The sequence below is a fragment of the Pholis gunnellus genome (genome assembly GCF_910591455.1).
Source record: "Pholis gunnellus genome assembly, chromosome: 11".
Taxonomy (NCBI): domain Eukaryota; kingdom Metazoa; phylum Chordata; class Actinopteri; order Perciformes; family Pholidae; genus Pholis; species Pholis gunnellus.
This window is the reverse complement of record NC_136538.1, coordinates 7,292,025-7,316,947: the sequence shown is the minus strand read 5'-3', so window position 1 is coordinate 7,316,947 and position 24,923 is coordinate 7,292,025. Positions and strand designations below refer to the sequence as shown.

Below are 24,923 nucleotides of genomic sequence, written 5' to 3'. Positions count from 1 at the left end.
GTAGTATATGATGGTATGTTGGCACATTTCAGGCCATCACATAAACTTTGTACATAAACATTAACGGGGGTGCAGTAAAGCTGCATGAGAAATTCATTTCTTTCATGTTAAGATATAAAAGATTATGCAAAAAGAAACTCATGACTTTCATACTTTTGGAGATGTAACAGTAAAATTGTAACTATAACTACAATACTAACCAAGTGTGCAACAGGTAATCTACACATTTATTACTCTACTCATTATTTTGGTTGCTGTTCAAACAGCACAGATCTCCATCATACTAGAATGGGGTAAATGTCACGATATTGAATTGTGCGTGGCCTCAGATCAGCACTGTTGCATATATGCCCAGTCAGCAACACCATCTATGAGCAACGCGTAGACAGAGCTATCGGCTAACAACTCATCCTGTTAACAGGTAAATGTATAGCTAACATCGAAGATATTCATAGTTGGATTTGTTGAAAATAAGCTCCAACGGCAATTTAAAGTGAGTTTCTACACCGCAGTGTTAGTAATTCTAAGAAATAATAATAATGTACGTTGACGTCATCGCTGACCTCAGTGGGTATTCATTAGACACCCATCTGTGCCACAGCCTCTCACACATTATTGCTTCATTTTAATTCACTCACCTCTCTCGAAGGTTAAATGCCGTCCCTGCTCATCATGCAGGCTAACAAACACGTGGTCGCGGTATCCGTATCCCAATGTCAGTACAGCTAGTTAGCATCTGTTTGAGGTGAATAATCAAACAACCCAGCGGCAAAATTCACCCGAGTGATGCGAGATGAAAACTAGAGATTATGGTGTTAAAGAACATGGCGTTCGGTTTTGATTTTGTTACACATTTCCGACTGTTTCGTCAAAGGAAATGAACGACACTTGTGGATGAGAACTTAGCGAAAGCTAAGCACACAGGCTCTCCATCAACATCAGGGACCTGTGCTACGAAGCAGGATTTGGGTTCACTTCTTACCTTGGTAGGTATCACCATGGTAACTTATTATGGAACAGGTCGTGTTCGAGAGAAGAGATTAACTCGTAGAAAAAAGCATCACCTACCGACCAATCACAGCGAAGTGCACGGTCGTTGCATAATATTACAAATGTGAAGGAGATGGTACTCTGGGCTAAAAGCAACACACGCTGAACTGTTTATTACAGAAAAGGACAGTCGGTAAAGAATCACTGAGAGAAAGATGTTTGAATGTGTACATTAACAGGCTTGTAATAAAGCAGCTCAGCCGCCTCCGGGACGAGAGCTAAGGCAAGCAGCGGATGAAGGACAACATATTGTTTCCATACTTTGATATTCATTTCAGATTAGAATGCCATAAAACTTTCACAGTATACTATGCCATAATATAGTATGCCATAAATGTCCATTCTTTATCTGGATCAATCAAAACAAAGAGCTGACATTTACAAAGACTTGATTTATTAGTGCATTCAGCTGTAAATGAGTAAATACAACGTATAAACTATACACTAATAGTGTAAATATATTTCTAGATGTACGAGTTGTGAACTTCTTCTTCAGTTGACTTTTTCAAAGTACTCCTTGGATCCTTCTGGGGTTGGTTTGATCTGAGAAGCAAACAGTTAGACAGAATAAACTACTAAAATTACCAGAATACTGAACAGCAACACTTCATTCTCAGTACTGAACTGGTAGTGCTGGAGGAACAGTTACAGATCAGAGGTTGAAAGAACTCACCGTTGGGGACTTGGGGGTCCAGCTGGCCGGACACACCTCACCGTGTGTCTCCACGAACTGGAACGCCTTAACCAAACGAAGCGTCTCTTCAACACAACGACCGACGGGAAGGTCGTTCACACTCATGTGTCTCACCAAACCGGTTGGATCAATGAGAAACAGGCCCCTGAAGGACAATAACAAGTGTGACAATCAGCAATTAACAAGCATCTTTCTAAAACAACAGCTATGAAGTTATCTACAATAAATAAATAAAAGGTAAAACAGACTATTTCAGTATCAACGGCGTGGATGAGAGTATGTGATTATTACAGACATTGTGCAAATTTATAAATGCTGTCGGTAAGTATACGTGGCCAACACCAATGTCTTTTACGCAAACAGTTATGATACCATATAAGTACATACCAAGACTATCTAAAGGTCTTATCTAAAGCAGATGAAAGTGATGTAAGTATGAAGGCAAATCAACGTCAAAATCTGCGGGTGTGTAGAGGTCCCGCGCGTGGATTTGCCTTCATAGTAAACCACAATAATCCACAGACTGGATTTAAGAAGTGGACGTAGTCATCGTGACGTCTCACATTGGTTTGTGGACTGCTGTTTTAAAGCCTCGAGATTGGCAATTTCGCTGTCGCCATCTTGGATTACAGCTGTTGCCATATTGGCTTTTTGCAACCGGTGAACAGATGTTACCATATCTGGAATGCAGAGGAGTAATACAGATGCCGTATACGGCTCTGGTAGAGGCAGCAGTGAGCCCGCCCTAAAGCGTACGCTGCTTTAAAAGGTCCATTTGTCTCTAAATGGACCATCATTTACTAAATGAACATCATGCTGTATTGAAAAGACTGAAAACTAGAGATTGAGACCATAAACTCATGTTCACAATGTTTACTGAGGTAATAAAACAAGTGAGAAGTAGAGTCATTTTCTCATAGACTTCCATACAATCGGACTTCTTTTCATAAAATAGTGCCGTTTCCATGTCCTGTAATGTCTGTTGTGAATAGCTCACGTAGAGCACATCATGAACGTACCTAAGTGCAATGCCTGGACCCTCCAGCAGCACCCCATAGTCTCTGGAGATCTGTTTGTTGAGGTCAGACAGGAGGGGGATGTGGATGTGGCCCAAGCCTCCAGTCTGAGAAAACACCACGAAACAACACCTGTTAGATCAACACTGACACTGCTGCTGCTCATACTGTTGATCACAACGGGTTTCAGACACACAGTGTCATTTACTAAAGACACATCAAAGGATGAATTAAAATAAAAAAGTCACAGAGTTGTACTTTGCACCATGGCATCGTTAATGAGTAGATATTTAAATGAGGTAGAGAACCTTGCGAGGCGTGTTGATCCATGCCAGGTGGGTGAAGTGAGAGTCCACAGACACGCCCACCACCTCACAGTTTATGTCGTGGAACTCACTGGCCTTGTCGCTGAATGAGATGATCTCCGTTGGACACACAAAGGTGCTGCAATAAACAAGAGGGAAATAAAAAGGCTCTGTGAGTGAAACATTTACCGACCCGATCACAATCTGCACATCCGCAGAGGACCGATGAGCATTTCTATTATTTTCCATTCAACAGAGACGGGAGGGCAAGGGCCTGTGTCACCAGACCAAAACTCTACTGGTCATCAGTAGAGGTATTTAAGAATGTTAGATTACTCAACGTGCATTTGAAATCAGAGGTAGAGAGAGCCGTCATGTCGTTGTCTTTGTGCATGTCACAAATACTCACAAATCCAGCGGGTAGAAGAAGAGGACCAGGTATTTGCCCTTGAAATCAGCGAGGCTCATCTCCTTGAACTCCCCGTTGTGGACAGCTGTGGCCTTGAAGGCCGGAGCAGGCTGAGTGACAGCAGGGCTCCACCAGGAAGGGCCTGATATAGTGAAGACAAACACCGTTCACGCATGCATACGACCAAGGTTACTCTAGACCTCCGTGTACGGTCTCACTGTACTTCTAAAGGGAAGATAACTTGGATGGAACATGGGCGCCGTTTACAGTGATGTTGAAATGGTTGTGAGATGGGACATGCAAACAACATGACCCACTAATTAAAAGCAAGAAAATCAATGTAAACTGCATCATACCTTCAGTAGAATTAAATGATGATGAGGAATATGATTATATAATAACTACAAATACCATTGTTGAATATGCAATAGTTTTTTCAGTTCATTGCCCTAAACCTCAATTTGAATATTTTACATGTGATATAGTTGCTTGATTGCAACACATTTCAATCACACAAAATATATATAATATTGTGATGTCATTGCTCAGCTATAGCTGAGGTTGAACTTTTATAACCACATCTGCCAACTATTTTCTCAGTTAACAAATAATCACATATTAAATTCCATTATCAAAATTGTTACAGATTCATATTTAAGTCACACAAATGAATTGTTTATGCAGAAGCCACGTTAACTAAATTCCACTGTATATTGTCTGACGTTGGGTTTGTACGTACTGGTGGAGAAACAGGTGCTCTGGAGTGACGGAGCGGTGAGGATTCTTCCATGTTGACCGGCTGCTGTGACTTTTAATCCTCCTGCTGCAACCTTTGCCTTCAAAATAAAAGACATCAATTCAACATAAATAATCTACATATACACTGAGAAAAATAAAAAAAGATATCAACATGTGTAGTTAAAATTAAAACTAGCCATGTGTGGACTTCTAAAACAGTGAAGTCTAAGAGTATTTGTCCTCCATGAAGGCAAAAGATGTACTTCCTCTATTATTTGTCAAAGTTTCTTTTTGCTGCTACCGCTTCATAGTCTAGTGAGGAAAGGTCTTGAACACACAGTATGTAATATCTGCTGCTTGGTGTCTCTTAATCAAAACAATAACAGATGGACTTTGATGACGTCGTGAACTAGCTGGGGATCATGGGAGTTGTCTTCATTGTTCAACAACCACCATTAGAGATACAAATCTATCTGACGTGACTCAGGCTGAAATAGTGCGGACGAGGCGATAAAGTCTTATTCACGTTACAGCATTTCATTCTAATGAAATAGCCGCACGTAACGTTAGCTAATGTAATGTTAACTTACTAAAACCTCAGTCAAGAGATACAGTTATGATTATTATTGATAATGGTGTGTTTAGAAATGTAAATAGAAATATACATTTGAAAAAGTTAAAGGCTTCATTATTATTGCTCTAAAGAATATACTAGTTAATATATTTAAAATACAACAGGATATCGACAACGTTTTTTTTTTTTTTTTAAAGGAACTTGTCTTATGGCGTAACTTCTGCATAATAAATCTTTAATTCACTTCGAGTCCATATGTAGTTTTTTATCCCCCGTGTCATTATGATCCTGGTGCAGCGCTGCCACACAACACTTTTACTTCTGCAGGTCTGACGTCACGCCAACTAACTTCAGGCAAAAATAGTCTTACTTTTTATTTTAAATATGTTCAATGAAATAAAGGGCAAAAAAAAAAGATCTGAATAAGACTGAAAAGTCACCCTTGGAGCTCTTGTGACCTCCACCGTTACATCACAGCAGGTGGTTTTCCATCTGCTGGGCAGAATACCTGCTGTGACTAATTACTGTTACTAACAGCAGTGACACGATAAGCACACTACTAAGTGTGCAAGTGTGATGTGGCTTTCATGTTGTAGAGTACAAGATAAAGACAGTGGGTGTGAGGAAAACACCAAAAATGACACGTTTCTGTTGAGGGCCGACAGGTCAACTAGTGTGCTCTCTTTCTAGAAGTCAATTATGATTTCTTTCATTTGAAGAAAATCATTTTAGTTCATCATTGAGCGAACATTGCGTTTTAAAAAGACCACTTACATAGCGGACATTTTCAACTCGTCATAGCAGGAAAAGCGCAGGCGTTAAGAGCAACAGAGCCAACCTGCAGTTTTAATTATGACAGAAAGACATGCCTCCTAAAGGAGGACGCACACATGCCATCAAGGCTTTATTTCACAGTATATATATTCACATGTTAAAGCAGAAATGGTTCAGTAATAATTAAAACTATTACTCATGGTGGCATTCCATTCAGGTGTGTCATTTCAAGGATATATTTAAACATAAAAGCATCAACAGAAACATATTAGATGCATGTGTGCTCACTACCCGGCATGGCTTACTGTAACGTTTCAATAGAACCAAACCTGCCATTTCTGGAGGGTAACAGTGCCATCTACTGGCTGTTTGGTGTAAGTGTTCAAAAGAAGCGCTAAACCTGCACAGAACACTACACAGGGATTAAGATTCAGAACACAAAAAGCAGTAAGTGTCAGACACAAAGGTAGTAGGTGTTAAAACAAAACACCAGATGTGTGTCAGCATCAGCGATGTTAGTGGGTGGCAGGCTGTAAAGGTTCTCCTAATCTATAGGGATCATTAATTAACTTCACTTTTATAATATATCACTCCTCGAAAGCTTCTTTTTATATGGGCATTTGTCTTTGGCGTGTACTTTATACATTTCTGATGAAGAGCGATTGACAGATAAATAGACCAAAGCTACCATAGCTAAGTAGGCTATCCAGAAGAGGCGATGCAGCCCCCAGAATGCTCCGTGATTTCTATTATGTGTGATCTTTAAAAAAAATAAGTATTGCATTTGATTTTTATGTTTTCATTTTCTAAATGTTTAATTGTTAACTATAAAGTGTTGCCTTTAATCCTTTCTTAAATAATGTCTTTTTTTAATTATATTTTATATAATGACGTATGCTGTATTTGGGCATTTGTATTTGTATGCATCGTTTGTTAAAAGTATAAAATCAATCAAAAGTATAAAATCAATAAACTGATTTTTACAAAACAAGAACAGAAACAGCAGTAATTAATGTCATTAATGGGATAAATACAATTAATTTACCATTAGTGAGTAAACTAATTTGTGTTGTTTTGTTAGAAGTTTAGACGGAAACTCTTACAAATAGCCTGAATTACTTGTCAGTGAGTACTACTAATAATGGTCCAAAACAGCGGCCGCGGTCCAGAGGTTTGTCACCACAGTGTCAGTTGGTCCTGTGGATTAAATGTGCGACACACAGCACGCGACAGCGCCTCGGTGCAGAGGTGGATTATTCATCATTGCCTGCTATCGACACGAGTTAATTACTGATAACGAAACACCAAGTTCAGGAGAAAGCGTGTCGGCGTCAAACGTTATGTTGCATGAAGTTACACTTACAGAGGTCCTGAGTAGTCTTCCGATGGTGGCAGCCATTTTGGATTGTGTCAGAGGGGGCAGAGTTACCAGGTCGTTGCGTCATTTACGCACGAGCTCGACGCAAACCTGTCCTCTGTGGGAACAAAAAAAATTATAGTATATACTAGCAAAGTGTCAAATGACTCACGTGTGTGATATTCTGCATGAAAACAGTAGTCAAAGACGGTTACTGGTACAAATGTTGCCTTAAAAACAAAATAAACGAAGTTAGCATGGTGCCTTCAGGTGCTTGGGAGCTCCTCAGGTGATAATACATATTTTTGAATAGAGATTGAAGTATGGAGAAAAAAAAACGTACATTTTGCGGGCAATGAAAAAATGACATGCTGACAATTATACCTCGAACATCTCGAGTCTTTTTAATATGTTTTGTTAATTATTTTTCTCTAAATCAACTAAAAGCTAACCTCGGACTGTATCCACGCGCTTATCATCAACTACAGTCCACGCTGTGAACGCGACCCTTGTGCTCACCGTCCAATCAACACAACGACAACTTGATCATAGAGTTTATAAACTCCTATATTTCCGATACCCCCGAAAGTAGCACACACCCGCCCACAGCTGAACACGTGGTTGAAGGCGGAAGCAGTTTGTAAATAGAACTTGACCTCAAAAGCACGAAATACATGCTGGTAAAATGTGTACTGTGGTAGTGTTATTGTAAGTGAATTAATGTATGAGAAGTAAGTGTACTCGTTGTTCTAATGGATCCCAATCTGTTGTATTGGAAAAGCCAGGGACAGGTACGTGTGCACACAGCAGGGTCTTGACATGCAGAGCATCACCAGTGATGAGGATTTATTATATTCAACCAGTTACAATGAAATTGTGTTTGTATCTTGTAGATATTTTTAATATGTGGTCAAGTGTTCCTTTGCTCCTTCACAGTCTCTCCTCAGTCGACTACAGATCTGGGTTAATCTCCTTGATCCAACCTCCCTGCTTTCCTCTGATGTGAGTAGCACTACAGTGATCTTATGCTGAGCTGAGTAGAAGATATATATATGTGACGTTTAATGGGTTAACTGGTGACACTGCTCTCCTCAGGCTGAAATACAAAACGCCCACAGTCTCCTTGGAAGTGGACAGAAACCAAATGAAAAGGTGGGATTATGTTTAAGAATCTGAATCAGTCAGTTATGTGTATGAACCTGCCACAGCTTTATTTAAAGCCGTTTGTTCTGTTTCTTGCTCTAGGATGGACACGCACTGACCCTCTCACTTGTAAGTCTTGCAGGAAGTCCAGATGTTGTGATGTGAAGGAGTTTAATGTGCTGCTTGTTGTGAGAAGGCTTGATGTCTGCTCTGTGTTTACAGTCGTCTGTCCACGCCGACTCTGGCGCTGTTGTTCCTCTAGTTTTCCGCTCTGCAGGTACAATAAAATCTAGGCTTTTACAAATTTCTAAAAAGTTTCCATCCATTATTAACTTAGGAAATAGTGCATTCCTATCATGTAACATCATCATGTGAAATACAGTGTACCACCATGTATATTATTACTATGCAATCGTATCACAAAACTGCTGATGCCGTCACTTCTGTCATTTTTCTTTGCAGCACTGTTTCCGATATCAGCACCTCTGGTACGTTCATCATCCTGTAAATCTAAACCGACGCTTGCTTCTTCATGAAGTTGTGAAACAAAAAACAAACGTCTTTTTCAGGTGGTTGCCAGCTTTTTGCCACACAGCGGCGTCAAACCCGCTCTGTTTTGGCAGGTATGACGATATGTTCATCGTATCTTAAAATAAGTAAATGTTGCTGTAACACAGTATACATTAATGTTTAAATTAAAATGCATTATTTCAGTTTTTGCTGCAGAGTTACAGTGCTGGGTTCAACTATGCAAACAGAAATTCTTCATCAGAGCAGGTAATATATATGTAAATACAGTAAATGTATATATCTGTGTGTGTGTGTGTGTGTGTATATACTGTATATCTCCTTGACCCCCCCTCGGTCCGTCCTCCCTCTGTTTGTGCTTCTCTTCATTGTCTTTATCTCTCACCACCAGAGGAAGACGGCGTCTTTGAAACAGCTTCTGTTGATCGCTGGAACAGTTTCCTATGCAACATGTGCAGGGGTGTGTAAACCTGATTGAACTAGTGTGCCATGTTGATTGGAATGTTTCAAGTAAACTTTAAAAAAGAAGTTGCTTCTAAATTTCCCGTATCTTGTATTTCAGGCCCTTCCTCAGATTTTAATTAACCGGCTTGGCGTAAGAAGCCCACCGATCCAGACTTTCTTTAGGTCGATACTACCAATCCCACTCTCGGGTAAGTATTTCTCTCTAAATTTAAATACTGCATCATAAGCAGTATTACAGTGTATCATACATCAAAATACTTGATCTTCACCTGAATGTCAGATGTCACACCAAGCTAGACACAAAATGCGACCGTTTGCTTATTTTCTTCTGATGTAGTAGTGAGTCAGCTGGTGTGGATCCAGTAATAACAGGTAGGACTCTTTATTTATTTGAACTAACGTGTTGTGTGACTCTCTCCAGCTGCTCTGGCCTTCTTTAATGTCTTTACGGTCAGAAGTGAGGAGTCAGAAACTGGCATCCAACTGTTCGATTCCAATGGAAACCCTGTCGGCCTCTCTAAAGCAGCGGGAGACAAGGTACGAGAGCAAATGGACAGAAATGAGTCTTCTCATTGAAAAGCAGCCGTGTTACACATCGTTCTATTCTTTTTGTTCAGGCTGTGAGGGAAACTGCGTTGTCGAGAGCGGTTCTGTTTGGTACAACCGCTGCTGTTCCTAACCTCCTGGTTTTGCTCTTACAGAGGTCGGTCACTTTTACATGTAGCTCTACTTACGCGGTCAAATCGTCAAGACTTCACCAAATAGATTTTTTTCTTCCTTTTTCAGAACAAGACTTTTCCAGAGGAACTCTCTGCTGGCCGCTCCAGTCCGTCACATAGGCGTCGCCTTAGTTCTGGGCTTGATGATCCCCGTCTCGTTCAGTCTCTTCCCACAGCTGGGGACGGTGAGATTCGCGACGCTCCCGTTGCTGCAATGTTTTCCTTGTGATGAACTCCGCTGACGCTGACCTTTTGTTTTACAGATAAGGAAGGAACATGTGGAGGAGCAGCTGCAGGCGGCCGCGGACGGTGGACAGTTGTACTACCATAGAGGACTCTGAGGAGCAGCTTTACGTTTCTATCACTGGATATTATGATGATAATAGGTCTTATTTAAAGTCATGTTGCTGAAGATGTACCATACATTTTGACACAAAATATTAAAAACAGGAAGGAAGCTACTTTTTGATAGTAAATTTAATTAGCTGGAATATTACTCGTTTTCATAGATACAAAATATTACATCAATTAATGAAATTACATTTAGTTTTCAGTTGCGTATTACATCTGCTATGCATTGCACTCTGTCTTATCTGAAATACTGAGGCTCAAAACCATCCTTTTGGCAATGTGGTTGAAAATGTACTCAGCTGTAAAACAGCGCTAATTACACATCAATTAAAATAAAAGAACCAGACAATATGACACAATACAAATCTAAATCAATATGGACATGGAAGCACCGATTGTTATTTGATTAGATGGATGAGGAACAGCTTTTTTTTCCTATCGATCGCCTTTTTATAAAACAGTTTGAAAAAGCCTCTTACAACTTACTTACTTTAGTAAAATACAAAACGAGACATTGTTAAAAATAAAATTTAAATCAAATCACACGTGTGTCTCTTGCAGTTGTGATCTGATAACCACGTATAATGCAGTTTCTATCGACAAACTCAATAATAATAATAATAATAATAATAATAATAATAATAATAATAATAGCTGCTCGTTACATCGGAGCCATTTCAGCTGCTGTTGCTGTGTATATATTGGAGGGGCGGACGTCTGTGTGTCTGATGTGTGTAAGTGGAGTGGGAGCTTACGTCTGGAAAGCACTACGAGATGTAGCAGCTGAAAAAGTACCAGCTTATTTGTCTCCATTTCACAGTGAGAGCCTGACGTTAAAGGACAAGGCTCGCATCATCCAATATTTCTCTGTCTGTCACCAAATCCAATGAAAAGACTCCAATCAACAGCAAGTTAGTCTGTCCGTCTGTGGCACTGATGCTTTCTGCTGGAGAAGTGTTTTTTAACAAACGTAATCTCAAACAGTGCATTTGCTGGGTACTATTTTCAGCTGCGGATTAATACACATTTGTTGCTGCTGTGAGAATTGATGGCAGCGGAACTGACTCAAAATGACCCACAGTGGCCATGGAATGAAGCAACATGTCAGCCGGTGCAGCAGTGTGGCTCATTCTTGTGTTTTTTTTAGAAATGGAGAACTAAGGAATAAGATTCCAACCCCACGTTAAGGTTACTGTGAGAAAGTGCCTCGTGCACACACTCATGAAAGTGGTGAGAGGATGCACAAGCCTTCCAGACAACAGTAATCGTCCCAACATACACACAGCAACACAGCTGGAGTCCGTACAGTAACGTCCTCCTGCAGCACGGTGTCTGAAAACAGGTTCATATCCGTAAGAGCTGCTCGGCAGCTGCCAAATGAAAGAGGAAGTTCTCCGTCGCCGGAGGGAAATGATGCAGCTTTAAACCTTCCAGTGTGATTTTAGAGTCTTCACATTTGTCAGCCAGGGCCACCAAGTTGGCAAGGATCTCTTTCGTCTTGACAGAAATATCCTGTGAATTGATGTGTGGTCGTCATGTTAGATTCAGGGATACATTTTTTTTTTTTTTTTTACAATTGGGGATTGAAAACTGTGCTCTACGGATGCTCTCACCTTAATGACCTGACTATCGGACCGCTCAGCATCCTCTGCAGACTGGACAATAAGGTGGCCGATGTCCTTGTGCAACTTCCCCATCGACATGGACTCTGTGGTGGGATACTCAGCATGAGTCAGAGGGAAATGCTGTCCTACACTCTCACGAATCAAAGCTCTCTGTGAAACATACTGCTCTCTCTTTGAACACACGGTACCTTTGGCACTCTGGGATACCGTGATGACGCCGTCTGGGAGGTTCACATACACATCAAACAGATCCGATCTGTTGCTCACCTCCGGATCTACAAAACCTGCTACATAGCCTGCGGAGGGAACCAACATATTGGTGCATAAATAATTAATTTCCCCACCGTGAGATCACAGTGCAGACGGGTGGCTGAGGAGGAGACATCAGAGTAAACAAACCAGGAGGCAGCCTCACCGGGGCATTTCTTGAGATCCTCTACTTCAGCATCAGTCAGGTGCACGTAGGGGTGCAGGATGGACCAGTCTTTCCTGTGCCACGTCAGAGTCGGCAGAACTCTGAGGGGAAACAGAAGAAGAGTTACCAGCAGACGACAATATTCTCCACAACGGAGGGTTGATTCAAGTTTCAAGCCAAATATTTGGAATTTCAAATGCACCTCGTAAACTCCAACAACGCTTCAATCTGAGGGTGATGGACAATGATTCTCTTCTTCAGCATGAGAGCGGTATACAGGATGATGGTCTCCATACCAAACTGGGACACCACATCTATAGATAGAGATACATGGGAGTAAACCGGATGAGACACTTTTAGTCTGAAGGAATCTAGATTGTGTTTCAAGTGACTTTTTATGAACCACAATCAATTTCAGTTCAGTTTTTTTTTTCAGCATTAGATCGCGGTTAATCACTGTAAACAAGTGATAAAACATATACATATCTGTAATAACACCCTTGTAGGACTTGCTTATGTCACCAAAAGGACGCACCTAACACAATGCGGGTCAGTATTCCTGTTTAAACGACGTCTTACCTTTGACTGAACCAGCCAAGTACGCATTCCGAACGTCATAATCCTTAATTAGGAACGAGCCGTTTTCATCACTCTGGCAAATTCCTTTAGTGAGGACAGTGACATACGCCTCCATCATCTTCACTGGACTGCCATGTTTGATGTACATCCTGGATTTAAAAAATAAAATACACAACACTCAAATAAAAAATTTAAAAACTCAAAAGTGCACAAGCAGTTTCATTTGAACTGAACACTGTACCTGCAGAGTATTCTACTGAGTGCAGCATACTTCTCAGGGTTGAAGTCTTTCGCTGTAACAACTATTGAAAAATGAGTGACCTTGAAGAGAGATAACAGAGACACAAATATAACTCAGACATTTGAATATTAGATAGAAATGCTGCACTCTCGTTGTTCCTTGTCATACTGACAGCAGAGTCTCTGCACGCCGTACCTTGTTTAGTGCTGTAGGTTCCTGCACCTCCACGGTTGTGATGTAGTACCAGGTGCGACAGAACTGACCGAACACAAAGGTGTGGAAATCCCGGCCGTCCTGAGTCAGACAGCACTTGCTGAGCAGGACTTTCCTAAGGTCTGAGCCCACAGAGGGAAAGCACCACACCCACAGTGTGTCTCCATTCACATCTTTCTCTGGGCAGAGGGGAATAAACCAAAAGTGGACATCATACATGATCACCTATTAGAAGATGGACAGACATATAACATCACATCGGACAGGGTTCTCTGGGGTTCTGTTAGGAACGCCTAAAAGGCAGGAACCGTGAACGAAGGCGGGACCCGGAGCACTGCTAATGAGACACGTTTGGGTCACACTGAAATCACGTGATTCTCCTGCACGTACTGAGGCGTCTACATCCTAACCGAGTGGCGAGAAGCTGAAACTTACCGATTAATCCGACGCTTAACATAAACTGCGTTTCAGTTGCTGCCATGTTCCATAACCTGAAAGAGTTCAGAGTCACAAATTAACTGCACATGACACGCCACGCACCAACTATCTGTGGACGCTCATTCAACCGGAGAGTACCTTGAGAGCTCCCACTCAGTCCAATTGTGACGCTAGACGGATTTAATAAGACAGAACATGGGTCAAAACTTTTCAGTGGCCTGGGTGTGATTTCTGCTTCCTTCTTCCGGGACAGGAGGATTGTGCGGGAGGAGACACGCTGCTGACAACCAATCATATAGCTCGCGATACTTCAGACGTAATGGCGCGTTCAGGGTTCTTGAAAGTATACGACTATACGAGACTTAAAAAAATCTCGACAAATGAAAATAAATGGTGCGGCCTACACTTCTGATGTAAATCAACTGATACGTTTGCGTTGGTTACAATAACATAGTAATCTATCTACATGTTGGAAATGTTATAATCATTTCTTATTTGAATGAAACAGACTCAGACAAAATCAGCAATGTCCTGATTTTGTTTTCTTTCAATCTGATCATTTTATATTAAGTATCTGTTGATACTGACTTTAATATTAAGTTCAATATAAACATTGTTATATACAGTTGAGTCTATGGTATGAAGCCTACTTTGATTGACAGAAATCCTATTTAACGAGGGTTACCCGAACACACCACTAGTGGAGAGCATACGGGACCTTTATACACCCAGAGCTGCCAGGTTTGTAGAAACCCCCCGTTTAGTAGGTTTGTGAGGTTACAGTTCTCGATACCTTATTTAACACACTTTATTCATTTGAAACGTTTTAACAACACCCATGGTAACTTATCAGTGAGTTATGTGACAGCAAAATGCATGATGATTGGTCTAATACAGCATACAGATAAATCGAGAGAACAAATTGAGAATACTCCAACATAACTTATGGCTATATAGCTACAGAGGATCAGTGGCTCTTTTGCAACAATGTGTAACCATGTATAAAAGATATGACCAATAATTATTGTTATTATCATTGTGATTTATCTGTATCAAATTGTTAAGTAACACTTATTTAAATAAACAAACAAACATACATCATTACCCATAATAATAGATACTTATTAGTTAACAAAGTATACATATTGTGATTTGAATAGAAATGAGAAATAACTACATTGACGCCCTGAATACGGATACATTAACTTTTAATATGGATTGTAATTTGTGGTTGAGACAAAACTGAATTTCTTGGTACTCTGTTTCATCTACTCGTGAAGTGGACACTGTGAAAGGGGGATAATGTTTGAGGCAACCCTAGCTAGGCCGCTCACGAGGTTCATCCTTTCTCAGCCAGCACCGTTGCAGCGGGTGAGTGCGTGGCGTGGATGGACTGGTGAAATTGATCAAAATTCACTCAAGTCAGCTAATTTGAGTTCCACTAAAACGCCACCAACATGCCGGCGTATTTTCAAAGGCCGGAGAATGCTCTGAAACGAGCAAATGGTGAGTAGAAATACATCTTCACGTTTCACAGATGGCAGACATTAGCTAACGTTAGCTAGTTAGCTCACTGTGCTGCGGCGGAGTTAGCCAAGCTAACTGTTAGCGTGAATGACGAGGAAGCCCTACTGCTTTCGTACTGCTACGTTCGTGTGAAGCTAACCGGCTGGGCCATTAGTGTGTGACTGAGCATTGGTTAAGCCAGTGACGTTTGATGAATGTATCTTAGGAGGCCTTTAGATGACCGTGATAACTTTCAAACGCCATTGGCAATGACTCTTTGCTGACATTACTGTCTATTTGTTTGCGCTATCGAGTCTATTCTTGCGTTGATGCCAATGTCCGATCATCAAGCACCCTGGGCCTAACGCAGGCAGATCCAGCTATGTAGCTAACCACGTCCGTGGGACTGGTGCGAGATGTTACGGTTTAGTGGTATCTGTATACGGGTAACTGTACCATCAACCTGCGGTGGAGCTCATGTTGGTCCATTTCTCTTTGTGTTTACACAGAGTTTCTTGAGGTCGGTAAGAAGCAGCCAGCTTTGGATGTTTTGTACGATGTCATCAAAAGCAAGAAACATCGAACATGGCAGAAGATCCACGAGCCCATCATGCTCAAGTACCTGGAGCTGTGCGTGGATCTCCGCAAGAGCCACCTGGCGAAGGAGGGTCTCTACCAGTACAAGAACATCTGCCAGCAGGTGTGTTAGGAGAAACTGCCGATGTTGCACAGATCGGCTGGTTGTTGTAGTTCTATGGAGTTCGTTCAATGTCTGTCGTTGCTTTCAGGTGAATATCAAGTCCCTGGAGGATGTGGTTAGGGCTTACCTGAAGCTGGCGGAGGAGAAGACTGAGACCGCCAAGGGGGAGTCCCAGCAGATGGTCCTGGACATCGAGGATCTGGATAACATCCAGACTCCTGAAAGGTGAGTAGGCTCAAATGTTAGATGCAGAAATTAAGTTTCTCTGAAGCATAAAAAGTGTCTCTTGGATGGAGAATCTAAATTGATTTCTTATTGTAGTCAGATGATTGTGTGTTATACAGTATACTGATGGTACAATAGGACTTGTCTTCATATGAGACTAGATATTGACTTAATGTTCTAATATGGCATAAGCTGCATTACAGAAACCTGATGTCATTTTCGAGACCGTTCTAACTGTATTATTATTATTATTATTATTATTTGCCTTGACCCACTAAGTCATAATATCCACAGTAGTGAGGATTATTTATCATAACTCTCATTGTGTAAATATTTACTGAAAGCACCAATAGTCGACCCTTAAATATCTTCGCTATCCAGGTATTTGGTCAAAACGTGTCACTTGTTTTAGTCCATACTGCCCAGCCCTAGAGTTTAGGGTAATTAGCATGTGCGTGATCATTTTCAAAGATGGATTATTAACCTTGAGCCTGTTGTGACTTAAGTGTTCTCCTGAGTGCTGTGAGTGGAGAGGACACTCAGGATCGTACCGATCGCCTGCTTCTCACTCCCTGGGTGAAGTTCCTGTGGGAGTCCTACCGCCAGTGCCTGGACCTGCTGAGGAACAACTCCAAGGTGGAGCGCCTGTACCATGACATTGCTCAGCAAGGTAGAGACTCACTGAATACCGTGTTCAGAACATGTTTCAATCATTTAATCTCCAATTGTCTGAACCAAGTGTGATATTTGTCACGGCTGTATTAAAGTTACCGTCAACAAAATGTTCTATACTTAATCTGTTTTCATTGCTGAATGACGGCATGAACACGTTTTTAACTAGTAATAATACATGTTTTACTGGGTCCCAATATACAATATATATTTTAATTCCAATGTAAATATTGCTTTCAACTTATCTAATTTCAATAAGATTATACTGTGTGGATCATTAAAGTTACATAGAAAATAATTAAACCATAAATTACATGTTGAATGTTATAAAATAAATAATGTCTGGTCGTCCTCTCTGCAGCATTCAAGTTCTGCCTTCAGTACACCCGTAAAGCGGAGTTTCGCAAGCTGTGCGACAACCTGCGTATGCATCTGGGTCAGATCCAGCGGCACCACAACCAGAGCACGGCCATCAACCTGAACAACCCTGAGAGTCAGTCTATGCACCTGGAGACGCGTCTGGTGCAGCTGGACAGCGCCATCAGCATGGAGCTCTGGCAGGTCCGTCCACCCAACGCTAAATCTCTCTAAGGGCGATATTATCATGCATGCACGTTTAAACGCACTTCCTAAAACTTAAAATGTATAAAATATTTCAGAAATGCTTTGGAAAGTAGTCAACAGTATTGTACAATATAGTGTATTACCTGTAGAAAGAGAAGTATTGTACTATATTGTTCAATAAAACTGTGACATGAACATGGTCAAAGTGGAGATGATATCGGTACTGATGTCGCGCTGTTTGTCTTTTTCCAGGAAGCATTCAAGGCTGTTGAAGACATCCACGGCCTGTTCGCTCTTTCCAAGAAGCCGCCCAAACCCCAGTTGATGGCCAACTACTACAACAAGGTGTCTACTGTGTTCTGGAAATCTGGAAATGCTCTCTTCCACGCCTGCACGCTCCACCGGCTCTATCACCTCTCAAGGGAGATGCGTAAGAATTTGACCCAGGATGAGATGCAGAGGTATAGTATTCATTTATCTGTAGATAAGTGCACACACGTGTCTCTGGTGGTGACCAAACGGTTAATGATGCTTGCTTTTGATCTTCAGGATGTCCACCAGAGTCCTGCTGGCCACACTGTCCATTCCCATCACCCCCGAGCGCACTGATATTGCTCGGCTGCTGGACATGGACGGCATCATTGTAGAGAAGCACCGCAGGCTGGCCACCCTGCTGGGCCTGCAGTCTCCACCAACCCGGCAGAGTCTCATCAATGACATGGTACGTTATCTGCACAACAAAGCTTTGTCAGGTGTTTCAGGGTTGAACCGTGCCCTCGATTGTTTGAAATGTAGCTTTTATCCTGATCTTTTACAATTGTTAATTAATATTTGCTTCAAGATGTTTTCAGAAATTGATATTTTTGTGTTTGCATTCCAGGTGAGGTTTAACTTGCTGCAGTATGTTGTACCGGACATAAAAGAACTTTACAACTGGCTTGAAGTCGAGTTTCATCCTCTGAAGCTGAGCGGACGAGTGACCAAGGTAAACAATCTGCCAAGGAAACTATACAACCCATCTTTACAGTGTGAATTTCAGTTTGTATAATATTCATTTGATTCATGAAATTGTTCAACCCAGCATGTGCTAACAAACCTGCTCTCCTATCAGGTGCTGAACTGGGTGAAAGACCAGGCAGAGAAGGAATCTGATCTGCAGCACTACATCCCTCACCTGCAGAGTAACACCATCCTGAGGCTCCTGCAACAGGTAACGCTCTCCTGTCTGTTTGGTTCCCCTGCGATGCTGTCCTAAACCACACCTACAATGTAATGGTAGTAGAGATCTCTCATCATTCTTCATCCGTTTCATTAGGTGGCACAGATCTACCAAAGCATCGAGTTCACCCGTCTGGCCTCCCTCGTTCCATTTGTGGACGCCTTCCAGCTGGAGCGCTCCATTGTGGATGCGGCCCGGCACTGTGATCTGCAGGTGAGACCGAGATCAGAAGAGATTATGCTAATCAACTAATTAGATAAAATAAGTACTTATAAACCAACAAAAGTGTTATTACAGTTAAGAGTGTTGATTAATCTGACATTTCTGTTTCCCCTGAAGGTCCGTATAGACCACACCTCTCGAACTCTGAGCTTCGGCTCCGACCTGAACTACTCGACCAAAGAGGACGCCCCCGTTGGTCCCTTCCTGCAGAACATGCCCTCAGAGCAGATCAGGAACCAGCTGACCGCCATGTCTTCTTCTTTGGCCAAAGCCATCCAGGTCATCAAGCCTGCCTCCATCCTGGTGAGTTTAAATAGACACACAGAAGACCCCTGATCAGTGACATCAGTACCTACTCCCACACAACACATGCATGTAGTTCCATGTGGTATTAAACTCTAGTTCACGATTAGTGTCTTCTGGCACCATGTTCTATTCTGCAACTCAAAGCTACATTTTGATGTTTTTTTGTCGTTTCTCAGCAAGAGCGCGAGGAGCAGAATCAGCTGGCCATTGCTGCCTATCTGAAAAATGCCCGCAAGGATCACCAGCGCATCCTGGCCCGTAGACAGACCATTGAAGAGCGCAAGGAGCGCCTGGAGAGCCTGAACATCCAGCGTGAGAAGGAGGAGCTGGAGCAGCGGGAGGCCGAGATGCAGAAGGTTCGCAAAGCCGAGGAGGAGCGTCTGCGCCAGGAGGCCAAAGAGAGGGAGAAGGAGCGCATCATGCAGGAGCACGAGCAGATCAAGAAGAAAACCGTCCGTGAGCGGCTGGAGCAGATCAAGAAGACTGAGCTTGGAGCCAAGGCCTTCAAGGATATTGATATTGAGGTAAACTGTTGATTGCTCTTTAGGTTGAATTCCATATTGCAGAAATGTATCATTGTAATATCAAGTTAAAAGGTGAGGCTAACAAATGTGTTTTGTACAGGACCTTGAGGAGCTGGACCCTGACTTCATCATGGCCAAGCAGGTGGAGCAGCTGGAGAAGGAGAAGAGGGAACTCCAGGAGCGTCTGAAGAACCAGGAGAAGAAGGTAACCGAGTGATGCACCAGTGAAAATATCAGTGACCTCGGTGTGAATTGGACACTAATCGTTGTTTCTCTCTAGATTGACTACTTTGAGAGGGCGAAGCGTCTCGAGGAGATTCCTCTTATCAAACAGGCTTACGAAGAGCAGCGCATCAAGGACATGGAACTATGGGAGCTCCAGGAGGAAGAAAGGGTATTTAACAAAAATAAATAATAATACTGATTTTAAAAAAGTAGATGCATAGATCAAAGAAATGTAATACACCCAGGTGAGTATCTAGAATTCAATATTTTGTCTTTTCTTTTTCTTATAGATCAGCAACATGAAAGTTGAACGGGAGAAGGCTCTGGAGCACAAGCAGCGCATGTCCAGGATGATGGAGGACAAAGAAAGCTTCTTGTCCAAAATAACTGCTGCCCGTAGCTTCATCTATGAGGTAAGAGCATCGGCATAGTACAAGCTGCCTGAAGTCCAGTATGGTTACGTCACCTCAAACATGCAGAGGAACCGGTATGCATCAGCTGTCGGTCTGCCAGCACGTGTCGTCTTATACAGTCAGTGGATTCCAAAGGCGCTTCCATAGGCTTCGCCTTGCTCAGAGATACTACCTTGTGGTTGTTTGAGCACACAACAACTCAAGTGTCCCCTGCTGGTGCCGCAGTAATGGCTTCCGCTTGGAACCAATACTGTTTCTAGAGCAGAGTGGCAGAATAACTGTATGACTGACAGTGGTTTCAAATTCTCCATTCTGTCTTTGAAGGAAAAATTGAATACTTTCGAGGAGCGCCTGGTGGAGGAGAGGAAGAAGCGCCTGGAAGAAAGGAAGATCCAGCGCAAAGAGGACAGGCGTAACAACTTCTACCGCCAGAAAGAGGAAGATGCACAGCGCATCCACGAGGAGCAACTCAAGAAAGGTAATTCATTTCGGTTTGCACATGTGCACTGGGACGGTCACTAACGAGAGGCAGGAGGACCATGTGGCCGGAAGGTGATCACGACAAAGGAAATGTCAGGAACATGTTTTCTGATCGTGGCAGCCACTCGGGAGTATGTCATGCCCTGCTTATTCTGTCAAAGTTTCAACATGTTGTCTTCTGCTTTTGTTACAGAGCGCGAGGAGCGTGACCGCGTGGAAATGGAGCAGCGAGAGGAGGAGGACAGGGAGTACCAGGAGCGTCTGCGCAAACTGGAGGAGCAGGAAAAGAAGCAGCGTGCTCGTCAACAGGAGATCGAGGAGCGAGAACACCGCCGCGAGGAGGAGAAAAGGGCCCCCGCTGAGGAGAAAGCCAAGGTACAAACTAGCATCGTCTTTCAGCCGACGGTCAGAAGCTAGTTATTGAGCTTGACATTCAGTGGAATATTCATGCAAATATAAAGGGGTGGGAATTACAGGTAATTCATGTAATTAACACCATAGTGCCTAGAATAGAAATAAATGACATGTAATTTATTTTACTGCATTGTGAAATGTATTTAAACCATTTAGATGTCAAATGAGTAAAGGTTACACTTATGTATACATATTGCAACTTGATGACAATTGATCACAATAGTTTTTCATAAAGTATTGTGTCATCCCTAATATGGCGGTGTGATGGAAGGGAGCCCAAATATATTGTCTCATAAGTTCAAGGACTGAGTGCAGAGTAATGGACTACGGGCTAAACCATTAAAGCCTTGTAGAGACCAATTAAGTCCACACACCTTTGAGTGACACTGATGTAATGCCACAGTGTGTCTTGATTGATATGTTTTGCTTACACAGGATTGGTCCGAGAAGGAGGACAAGGAAACTGAGAAGGAGGAAGGAGGAGGAGGAGGAGGCTGGAGGAAGCGCACGGAGGGTGATTCAGAGTGGCGTCGTCCTGTGCCTGACAGGTAGGTTTTGGTGACTATCTCGTCCTACTTTTGTTACCGTTAAACCATGAGAGGCTCCTCTTAACCATGCCCGTGCTCTCTCCAGGGAATGGAGACAAGAAGGCCGTGAGGAGGAGAAGGAGGACAGAGAGGGGGGCTTAAGGCGAGAAGGTCTTCGCAGGGGCGGAGATGACAGAGCACCCCGCAGAGGCTTCGGTGATGATGAAGACCGTGCTCCACGTAGAGGGATGGACGAGGACCGTGCTCCACGCAGAGGTTTTGATGATGACCGTGCCCCGAGGCGCACCTTCGATGATGACCGCGGCAGTTTCAGGCGCGGCTTTGATGATGACAGAGGTCCCCGTAGGGGCATGGATGACTCCCGAGGTTCCCGGCGTGGGGCTGATGATGACTGGGGTCCCAGAAGAGGAGGAGGAGATGACGAAAGAGGTGGAAGGAGAGGCATGGACGATGGGCCACGTCGTGGTGCTGATGTCGACGAAGAGAAACCTTGGAAGCCCCTGAGCCGAGCCGGTAAGCGTGTAGCCGCTGCTAATAAGTGATGGGCGTCTTCTAATCTACCTGGAGACTGGGTTTATTCAGTCAGCTGACTGCTGAGCAGCTCTGTGCTGAAATGTAATGTGATGTTTAGCAAGATGATAAGCAAATGCATTTCAGCTACAGGTGGTTGGCGTGAGCGGGAGAAGGCCCGAGAAGACAGCTGGGGTCCTCCCCGTAATGACGCCAGTGAGGACAGAGAGGATAATAAAGCAGAGGAAAAAACCAGCGACAACTTGAGAGACCGCCCAGTCAGGTGGGCCTGATAGACTATGCCTCTGTAATAAATGGAGAGTATGTCATAGTCATGTTTTCTGCGATCGGTCAGTCATGTTAATCGCTCAAACTATCTATTCACAGAGAGGAGAGTACTTGGAGGAGGCCAGGCGCCGAGGAAGGAGGAAGCTGCTGGAGAGACTCTCGCAAAGAGGTAACTGACCGCGAGGAGCCTCGGCGAGAGGAGCCTCGCCGTGAGGAGCCTCGCCGTGAGGAGCCGCGCCGTGAGGAGCCGCGCCGTGAGGAGCCTCGTCGAGAGGAGCCGCGCCGTGAGGAGCCTCGCCGAGAGGAGCCTCGTCGAGAGGAGCCGCGCCGTGAGGAGCCTCGCCGTGAGGAGCCTCGCCGTGAGGAGCCGCGCCGAGAGGAGCCTCGCAGTGAGCGACGTGAAATCACCAGAGCCCCACCCAAGGAGCCAGAGGAGGGTAAGCGGAGTGGGATTTTTAGATATAACCACAACATCCATATCACGGATACACCGCAACAGTTTCCCTAAAATATGTGACATTATTAAAGGCTGTAGGATGTAGATTTGTCACGTTCTTATTGAAATGTGGCTCATGGTTGAACAAAACTTTCAGCAACGTCCTGGATACAGATCCAACCATTGTAGAAGTCATCAGGCACACTTGACACAACTAGAGTCTCCAAATAGTAACTAAATGGAACAAATCACTTTTAAGTAGGTGTGAACTTTATTTAGCACTATCTAGTCTAAAAAAACCCATTTGGGATACACCATGTGGGGGTGTTGTATTCAGCCAGCAGGTGTCGCTGTTCACTTTTATTACTGCTATGGCAAGTACCAGGGAGGATAAATCTATAAACTCCCAAACTAGAGTTGTAAAATAATGTTCTAATGAGCTCCATTGTTTCCTCAGGAGGAGGTTCTTGGCGTCGTGGCGGTGAGGAGAAGCGCGAGGAGCGGCCCAAAGAAGTGGAGCAAGACGCTGAAGGAGATAAGGCTTGGCGTGCTGAAAAAGAAGCTCGTCGCATCAAGAACGAGACGGATGATGACGGCTGGACCACTGTACGCCGCTGAGTAACCGCCAGTTAGCCACAGTGGTGAAGTAATGGCCACACGCTTCTGATACTCATGTGGATTATTCCTTTGTATGACATCTTTGTAGACAGTAGTTTTCCTGGGAATTCTTTTCCATTAATCTTTAATTTGACTTCCAGCTGTTTTGAACCACAGGCTCCTCATCACCCAAAACACCATCAACCAATAAACTTGTGTGCATTTAGGACTCATGCAAACTACTAATGTACACATGACTGCGCCCAGTGGTCAGGAGTGTTATTACCTTACAATAAAAAAAGTGAAATTGACTAAACTGAAAACCAATGTACCTGCTCAGACCTCCACTGCAAACTCAGTGCATCACCAACGGCCTCTTTTAAATACATGAACTCTACATAGATGATGTTATATTCTGCCACAGATCCACCACTCTTGTAAAAGCAATGACTAGGAATCTGTCATGTGCTTCAGTGATCTCAGCTCTTCATCTAACGTTTCAGACGCTTCTTAACCTGAACCAGTGCAAGTAACATTTTGATGTGCATGCTTAGAGTATTCAATCGGTCTCGCCTGATCTCCAGTGTGTGGTTCCAGCTTGCTGCAATTACTGGTATCAAACCGGGTTGCATGTGTACAGATAAAGCCTTTATTAATAAAGATGTTTGTTCACCACCTATTGTTGATTTGGTCTCAAATGCTGTAACACCATTGAAGATTGCAGCACACTTATTAGTTATAGTCTGGTATACAATACTAAGCCACTTAGCCCAACGTGGGGGTCAGAGGATAAACCGCCTGGGGCACACAATGGGGTCAATAGGTTGAAGCTTAGCTTAAAGAACAATTATAGGTCCGAACACTTGTAGTATTGGCTCTAACTACCTGAACTTTTACAAAGTGCAACACCAGTGAAACTCTTCATCAAGTGAGGGAGTTGCTGGATCTCTGCTTTCAAGGTTTAGATCCGTTTTTAAACACACTACCACTATGTTACCACCAGAGGTCGGTGACGCTCCGTGGAGAGGACACGCTTTCACGTGGGAGACCAGAGGTGTGTTTGTTCATGATCAGCAGTGAACTTGGTCTAAAAGTCAGTGGTCAGAATCCAGTCAGTTATCAAAACCAGTAGCGTGATGTTGGGAGATGTTTGAAAAAAAAAAAATCTCAACCATGATGTAGGCCACCTTTCCTTTAAATATGCTCGTTTGGTAACAACACATGGCTTTGAATTTGGCTGACCTGGACCGACATATAGCTATGATGTGGGTTACTGTCACAATGATGATGGTTATAATAATAATAATAGTAATACTGATAATATTAATGTGCGTCATGGGTAAGACATTTATATGTATTAGGTGATATTACAGAGAAGGCATTACCTTCATGAACTGACCAGGCGACTTCAAATAAAACATCTAACAGCCAACTCCCAAT

The 24,923-nt window shown here is 43.0% G+C and overlaps 4 protein-coding genes across 4 annotated transcripts; 2 read left to right on the top strand and 2 right to left on the bottom strand.

Annotated features, from left to right (window-relative positions):
* Positions 1-1,137: 1,137 nt before the first annotated feature.
* On the bottom strand, positions 1,138-6,983 carry prdx3 (peroxiredoxin 3). The gene is made up of 7 exons (XM_079168582.1): positions 6,924-6,983; positions 4,214-4,310; positions 3,475-3,616; positions 3,069-3,204; positions 2,764-2,867; positions 1,724-1,889; positions 1,138-1,593 (listed from the first exon to the last, which is right to left on the bottom strand). Exons 1-7 carry the CDS (start codon positions 6,957-6,959, stop codon positions 1,543-1,545), a joined length of 732 nt encoding a protein of 243 aa, XP_079024708.1. The 5' UTR covers positions 6,960-6,983; the 3' UTR covers positions 1,138-1,542.
* A 589-nt stretch (positions 6,984-7,572) lies between these two features.
* sfxn4 (sideroflexin 4) lies at positions 7,573-10,158 on the top strand. The gene is made up of 14 exons (XM_079168790.1): positions 7,573-7,708; positions 7,854-7,919; positions 8,013-8,069; positions 8,163-8,189; positions 8,283-8,337; positions 8,523-8,548; positions 8,630-8,683; positions 8,775-8,837; positions 8,980-9,048; positions 9,151-9,241; positions 9,475-9,590; positions 9,671-9,756; positions 9,840-9,957; positions 10,036-10,158. The coding sequence occupies exons 1-14, from the start codon at positions 7,670-7,672 to the stop codon at positions 10,111-10,113; spliced, it is 945 nt and encodes a 314-aa protein (XP_079024916.1). The 5' UTR covers positions 7,573-7,669; the 3' UTR covers positions 10,114-10,158.
* Positions 10,159-10,231: 73 nt separating this feature from the next.
* On the bottom strand, positions 10,232-13,882 carry dennd10 (DENN domain containing 10). Its single transcript, XM_079168789.1, has 10 exons — positions 13,773-13,882; positions 13,632-13,687; positions 13,179-13,375; positions 12,984-13,063; positions 12,743-12,891; positions 12,366-12,477; positions 12,164-12,264; positions 11,937-12,044; positions 11,737-11,831; positions 10,232-11,635 (listed from the first exon to the last, which is right to left on the bottom strand). Exons 2-10 carry the CDS (start codon positions 13,675-13,677, stop codon positions 11,468-11,470), a joined length of 1,056 nt encoding a protein of 351 aa, XP_079024915.1. The 5' UTR covers positions 13,678-13,687; positions 13,773-13,882; the 3' UTR covers positions 10,232-11,467.
* Positions 13,883-14,983: 1,101 nt separating this feature from the next.
* Positions 14,984-24,160, top strand: eif3s10 (eukaryotic translation initiation factor 3, subunit 10 (theta)). The gene is made up of 22 exons (XM_079169339.1): positions 14,984-15,140; positions 15,650-15,840; positions 15,929-16,065; positions 16,572-16,735; positions 17,099-17,298; positions 17,554-17,762; positions 17,851-18,022; positions 18,182-18,286; positions 18,413-18,511; positions 18,617-18,733; positions 18,860-19,045; positions 19,225-19,572; positions 19,673-19,777; positions 19,853-19,966; positions 20,088-20,210; positions 20,535-20,688; positions 20,884-21,065; positions 21,540-21,652; positions 21,738-22,165; positions 22,310-22,445; positions 22,550-22,887; positions 23,344-24,160. The coding sequence occupies exons 1-22, from the start codon at positions 15,092-15,094 to the stop codon at positions 23,502-23,504; spliced, it is 3,831 nt and encodes a 1,276-aa protein (XP_079025465.1). The 5' UTR covers positions 14,984-15,091; the 3' UTR covers positions 23,505-24,160.
* Positions 24,161-24,923: the final 763 nt, after the last annotated feature.

Excerpts from the sequence above, each read along its gene's own strand:
- prdx3 (XM_079168582.1), bottom strand. The coding sequence starts at position 6,959 with ATGGCTGCCACCATCGGAAGACTACTCAGGACCTCT. Across the intron at positions 2,868-3,068 it reads GGATCAACACGCCTCGCAAG|ACTGGAGGCTTGGGCCACAT; the intron begins GTTCTCTACCTC and ends GTGTTTTCTCAG. Across the intron at positions 1,594-1,723 it reads GGACCCCCAAGTCCCCAACG|ATCAAACCAACCCCAGAAGG; the intron begins GTGAGTTCTTTC and ends TTTGCTTCTCAG.
- sfxn4 (XM_079168790.1), top strand. The coding sequence starts at position 7,670 with ATGGATCCCAATCTGTTGTATTGGAAAAGCCAGGGACAG. Across the intron at positions 8,070-8,162 it reads GACAGAAACCAAATGAAAAG|GATGGACACGCACTGACCCT; the intron begins GTGGGATTATGT and ends TTCTTGCTCTAG. Across the intron at positions 9,242-9,474 it reads ACTACCAATCCCACTCTCGG|CTGCTCTGGCCTTCTTTAAT; the intron begins GTAAGTATTTCT and ends GACTCTCTCCAG.
- dennd10 (XM_079168789.1), bottom strand. The coding sequence starts at position 13,677 with ATGGCAGCAACTGAAACGCAGTTTATGTTAAGCGTCGGATTAATCG. Across the intron at positions 13,064-13,178 it reads AACCTACAGCACTAAACAAG|GTCACTCATTTTTCAATAGT; the intron begins GTACGGCGTGCA and ends TCTCTCTTCAAG. Across the intron at positions 12,265-12,365 it reads GCGTTGTTGGAGTTTACGAG|AGTTCTGCCGACTCTGACGT; the intron begins GTGCATTTGAAA and ends GTTTCCCCTCAG.
- eif3s10 (XM_079169339.1), top strand. The coding sequence starts at position 15,092 with ATGCCGGCGTATTTTCAAAGGCCGGAGAATGCTCTGAAACGAGCAAAT. Across the intron at positions 15,141-15,649 it reads TGCTCTGAAACGAGCAAATG|AGTTTCTTGAGGTCGGTAAG; the intron begins GTGAGTAGAAAT and ends GTGTTTACACAG. Across the intron at positions 18,512-18,616 it reads TCCTGAGGCTCCTGCAACAG|GTGGCACAGATCTACCAAAG; the intron begins GTAACGCTCTCC and ends CCGTTTCATTAG.